The following is a 5,627-nucleotide window of genomic DNA, read 5'->3' as shown; positions in this document are numbered from 1 at the left end:
GCCGGGCGGGCCGGCGATGTGGAGGGTGGGGCAGGTGGGGGAGTGGGGGGGCCGGGGGACGAGCTTGTGACGGCTGGGGGGGGCGAGGTGGCGGAGGTTGTGGTGGGGGTGGGGGCTGGGGGGCTGGGGCCCGCGGGCGAGGCGGTGGACGTGCTGGCTGGTGTAGAGGGAGTGGGGGGGGCTTTGGAATCTGAGGGGCCCCTTGATTTGTCTCGGGGGGGGTCCCGGGCCTCGACTCCTGGTGTGTCGGCTGGCGGCGCGGGGCGGCCGGGAGGGGGGTTTCCCGCGGTTCCGCCCGAAGGGGTCGTGCCGTCGGTGGGGCGTGGTCAGCCTGCTTCGGGGATTTTGGAGGGGGGGTCTTTGGGTACCCGCCCCCCCCACGGCTTCCGGGCTGGTGCGCGTGGACTTGGGAGGACAGGCTGCGGGAACAGCGCCTTTGGGCGCAAGCGGAGGAGGCACGGCGGGCAGAGCAGGAGAGGTGGGTGGGGGCGGTGTGGGAGGCCGAGGCGGAGGGGCCCCCGTCGCCCACGTCGGAGGAGGAGCGGTGGGCGGAGCAGGAGGAGCGGGGGAGGGCGGAGAGGGCGAGGGGGCGGGTGGGGGGGGCTGTCAGGGGTCCGCGGACGCAGGCAGGGACGGCCAGGACGGCTTTGAGGCCCGATGGTGCCGGGGCCCGCCCAGGTTTGAGCGACCTGGGGGGCGGGGGGGGATCCAAGCCGGCGGCTGTCGGCAGAGTTAAGGGGAGTACGGTGGGGCGCAAGACGGCCCCTTACCGCCGTCAAGAAGCAGTAGGGCGGTCCGCGGCGGCCATCCCTCCAGCGCGGGAACGGGCAGTGGCAGCGGGGGGGAAGGGGTCACGCATGTCTGGTGAACTGAATGGCAAGGGTGTGAAGAGAGCGGCGAGAGAGGTGTTGTGGGTGCCTGGCGGTGTGGAGGCAGATGTGGAGTTGGATTATGAGGCAGAAAGTGATGAGCTGGAGGACGGGGAGGTGCGGGATGACTGTGACGAGACGGGCGCTGGCAAGGACAACAGAGAGGTTGGTGTGTTACAGGTCCCCCGGAGATCGGCGGACAAGGAGACGGTAGAGACGCGGCGGGCGACCCCCTCCGGAGGACGGCTCAGCGAGCGACAGCCGACTTTGACAGGTGAGCGGGTTTGGTGGTCGGTGTGGGACGGGGGTCCCAATGGGGGAAGAAAGAAGGCTTGTAGGTCGGTTGGGGTGGGAGACGGCTCTGTGCGGGAGGTGGTGGGGGCTCCCAAGGGTGGGCTCCCGAGTGAGGACAAAGCGGTTGGAGGCAAGGCGGTGGCGTCGGCGGGGGTGCAGACAGAGAAGGATGGGGGTAAGGAGGAGGCGTCGGGGAGTAAGCTCCCCAAAAAACTGCCCTACATGGGCCTGGCTATGCCGTTGGGGTCGCACTTGTCCGACAAAATAAAGGGGAAGATCTGGAAGCATGAGTACGTGGACGTATTTAAATTACTGCATAGGGAGGTGCAGGCCAAAGAGGGCTCCAAGGAAGAAGAGTGGGAGCTGACTAGGCGGCCGCGGGTGACGGTGAATATGGAGAATTGGACCTCTGCCTTTCTCATTTACGCGAGTATCTATTGCGAGAAACATCCCGATAGGGCAATCGCATTGCTGAAATACATGGATATCATCAGGAAGGCTCAGATGCAGTTTGGGGGTTTCGCGTGGTTGAGTTACGATGAGGAGTTCAGGGCGCGGGTCAGTGCGAACCCCGAGAAGCATTGGGGTGAGGTGGACCAGGAATTGTGGATGCAATGGATGGCGTCTACGCATTCATCCGCATCAACTCACACGGCGAGTGGTTTGCCGGTCTCGTATCGGTCTTTTCAGTCGCGTCCCGCCCATACTGGGGCGGGGGGGACCACAGCACCCACAGGTGGGGCCGGACAGTCTAGCAAGCCCGGCACTTACAATACCGGGGCCTGTTGGAGTTACAATAGGGGGTATTGTTCCAGGTACCCGTGCAAGTTCAAGCACGAGTGCTCTAAGTGCGGGGGGAAGCACCCCCTTACGCAATGCCTTACACTCACCACTCCTTCCGAACAATGGCGGAATGCCAAGGGGAAGGGGCAGACTGGACAGAAGGGCCCCTACGCCGGTTAGGGTGGGGGAGATGGCCCCGTGGCTCTCCCTTTACCCGGACAGGGAGGCCGCCTTAAAGATTCAGTGGGGCTTTACGGATGGTTTTCGGGTCGGGTATCAAGGTCCCAGATCACGGAGATGGGCCGACAACCTCAAGTCAGCGAAGGAATTCCCGGGGGTGGTGGCGGCTAAACTCTTGAAGGAGGTGGAGGAAGGGAGGATTGCGGGCCCCTTTTATGACTGGCCGATGGAGGATTTGATCGTTTCTCCACTGGGGGTGGTGCCCAAAAAGGAGGAGGGTGAGTTTCGGATGATTCATCACCTATCGTGGCCAGAGGGGCAGTCAGTGAACGACTTCATCGCGGAGGAGGATTCCCGGGTGCTGTATGCGTCGGTGGACGATGCGATCCGCCTTGTGCGGGTGTGTGGGCCGGGGGCGGAATTGGCAAAATGTGACGTGAAGTCGGCTTTCCGCTTGCTGCCTATACACCCGGCGGATTTTGCGCTCCTCGGGATGCAGTTCGGGGGGGCCATCTTCGTGGACAAAGTCTTGCCCATGGGGTGTGCGATTTCTTGCGCCTTGTTCGAGATGTTTAGCACCTTCCTGCAGTGGGCCTTCACGCAGCGAACTGGGCACCGGGATGTCACGCACTATCTGGATGATTTCCTCTTTCTGGGGAAGGCAGGTTAGGGGGACTGTGGCAGGGCTCTGTCAGGGTTCCAGGAGTTGGCGGAGGGATTTGGGGTTCCGTTGGCGCCCGAAAAGACGAGTGGGCCGGCTTGCGTTCTGACATTCTTGGGCATTGAGCTGGATTCCATACAATGGACAGCGAGGCTCCCGGCCGCGAAGGTAGAGGAAATTCAGGAGTGCCTCCAGTGGGCGATTGGTGAGAAACGGATTGCGCTGCGGGCGGTCCAGAGGCTGCTGGGGTTCTTGAACTTTGCGTGCCGGGTAGTCAGGGCGGGGCGGACGTTCTGCCGACGGCTCGGCATGGCCATGTCGGGGGCAGTGCTTCCACACCACAGGGTCAGGATCTCCATGGGAGTGAGGGCGGATCTGCGGACGTGGTTGCTGTTCTTGATGGATTTCAATGGGGTCTCATTGGACTTTGTGGAGGAAAACACGGTTTGGCAAATCCAAATTTACTCGGATGCAGCTGGGGCGGATGGCTTTGGCATTTTCTGGGACGGGAGGTGGTGTGCAGAGACCTGGCCGGAACACTGGAGGAAGCAGGGGAGGAGCATTGCCTTTTTGGAATTCTTTCCTTTGTTGGTGGCACTGGAAGTGTGGGGTTCTGAGTTTCAAAACAGGGCGGTGTTGTTCCATGTGGACAACATGACGGTGGTCGAGTTGGTCAACCGGCAGAGGGCAAGGGACCTGAGGGTGTTGCGCTTGTTGAGGAGTTTCATGCTGAAGTGTTTGCGGCTGAATGTGACTTTTCGAGCCAAGCATGTGCCGGGGGCGAATAATGACATTGCGGATGCTTTGTCTCGCTCGCAGTGGCAGCGATTCCGGCGACTGGCACCTGGAGCGGATCTGTGCAAGACGGGGCTGCCGGATGGCATTTGGGCCCTAGGGGAGTGAGGGTGGTTGACCTAGTGGAAAATTCTGTTGCTGTTACCACCAGGCGGACCTACAGACGGGCGTGGGCAGAGTTTGTCGCCTTTATGGGTTGGAGCGAGGTTTCTGAGGCTGGGGGACAGGTGGGGGTGGAGCGTGGAGTGTTACAGTTTGTGCTGCACTGTATGGATAAGGGGTTGTCGGCGGCGACCATTTCAGGAAAGCTGGCAGGGGTGTCCTTTTATTGCTGTCTGTTTTTTGGTTTTGACCCTACGAAAGGTGTGATTGTTAGTAGGGTGTTGCGGGGTTGGGGTAGGGAGCGGGTTGGGGGCTCTGTGCCGCGGGAGGCCATAACGTTTGAGGTGTTGGTTCGGTTGGTTGCGGCGTTGCCGCTCTGTTGCTATGATGAGTTTGAGGTTCGGGTTTTTCGCTTGTGCATGGTCTGGATGTTTTTCGGGGCATTCCGGGTGTCTGAGTTGCTGGGCACGCGGGCTGGGGAGGGGCGGAGGTATGAGGACGTCAGATTAGATGCGGGGCGCCTGGGGATTTGGCTCGGTCGGTCGAAGACAGACCAGTTGGGCCGGGGTAAGTGGGTTTGGCTGAATGAGAATCAGGGAGGGGGTGTGTGCCCGGTGGCTGAGTGGCAGGCTTTTGTGAGGGTGCGGCAGCTTGGGGTAGGGGAAATATTTTGTCACATGTCTGGGGCACGAGTGACGGCTGGCCAGTTGTTGGCGGTGTTGCGCATGGCGTTGGTGCGTGTGGGTTTGGAGCCGGCGGGTTTTGGAACTCACTCCTTCCGGATTGGGGCGGCGACAGCGGCTGCTCGGCTGGGGTGGTCCTGGGATAGGATCCGACAGATTGGGAGGTGGAGGTCAAGGTGTTGTGAGCGTTACGTGCGAAAGTGACAGGGCGGGGTGCTGGGTGTGGGGGGTTGGACGGAGCGGGGTTTGGCATTCTTGGTGCGTCTCTAACCTCTGTTTCTCTCTTAGGTTGCGTGGGAGGCCCTGGGGCCAAGACGGTCACATGGATCGTGGGGCATTCTTTTGTGCACTGGGCGTCGAAATATGCGGAGCAACAGGTGTACGGCCGTAACCTGGGACTCAGAGGACAACTTCACGAAGTGCACTGGTGGGGTAAAGGGGGAATGCGATGGGGGGCACTACTGCCCTGGCTCGCGAAGATGGTCCCACAGAAGGGTTGCCCGGATCTGTTGATTATACACTTGGGGGAAAATGACTTGGTTCGGCTGTCGGGTTTGGCGCTCTTACAGCTGATGCAGAGAGACTTGGAGGTACTTAAGCACAGACTGGCGGGGGCTTGCATTGCATGGACGGAGTTTGTTCCGAGGAGGATCTGGAGGGGAGCTGTCAAGCATGGGGCAATTGAGAAAGCGCGTCGAAAATTGAACAGAGCAATGCGCGTTTTTTGTGGGGAGAAGGACATCAAGGTGATCAGTCACCCGGGACTACGACTGGAGGAACCACTGCTATTTAGGGATGACGGGGTGCATCTGTCCCGATTGGGGAACGCCTATTATATGATGGAAATGAGGGATGTGGTCAGCAAGCTCTGGAATGAGGCAATCTGGTGTCGCAGGGATGTGTGAGGGGTCCTGGCCTAGGGGGTGGGGCAGGTACCCGCCCTACAGGGGGCTACCTGGTTGGCGGTACTTTGGAGGGGTGGGGGGAGTCATTAGCGGGCACACCCATCCCTCGGGGGGGGAAGAGTGAACGAGGTGGGGGTATTGGAGGCGTGAGTGAAATGGCCGAGGAGAGCCGGGAGGATGCAAGGAGGTTTGTGGAATGGTGAGGAACGGAAGGGGCATGGAGTGGTACAAAAGGGGAGTGTGGAGTGGGTGAAAGGAGTGAAGGATGGTAGAGTGTTGGGGGAAAGTTTATTCATATAATGTTTTGGTATTGTTAATGTTGTGCAGCCTGGTCCTAATAAATGGCCTTTTACGC

The 5,627-nt window shown here is 60.6% G+C and overlaps 1 protein-coding gene across 1 annotated transcript; it reads left to right on the top strand.

The window, feature by feature from the left end:
- Positions 1-628: 628 nt before the first annotated feature.
- Positions 629-5,272, top strand: LOC146799130 (uncharacterized). Its single transcript, XM_085627837.1, has 2 exons — positions 629-1,143; positions 4,656-5,272. Exons 1-2 carry the CDS (start codon positions 858-860, stop codon positions 5,270-5,272), a joined length of 903 nt encoding a protein of 300 aa, XP_085483963.1. The 5' UTR covers positions 629-857.
- Positions 5,273-5,627: the final 355 nt, after the last annotated feature.

The sequence above is a fragment of the Triturus cristatus genome, chromosome 9, assembly GCF_964204655.1.
Source record: "Triturus cristatus chromosome 9, aTriCri1.1, whole genome shotgun sequence".
NCBI classification, from domain to species: Eukaryota; Metazoa; Chordata; class Amphibia; order Caudata; family Salamandridae; genus Triturus; species Triturus cristatus.
Note: the sequence above shows the minus strand (reverse complement) of the source record. Positions and strands in the feature narration are given on the sequence as shown.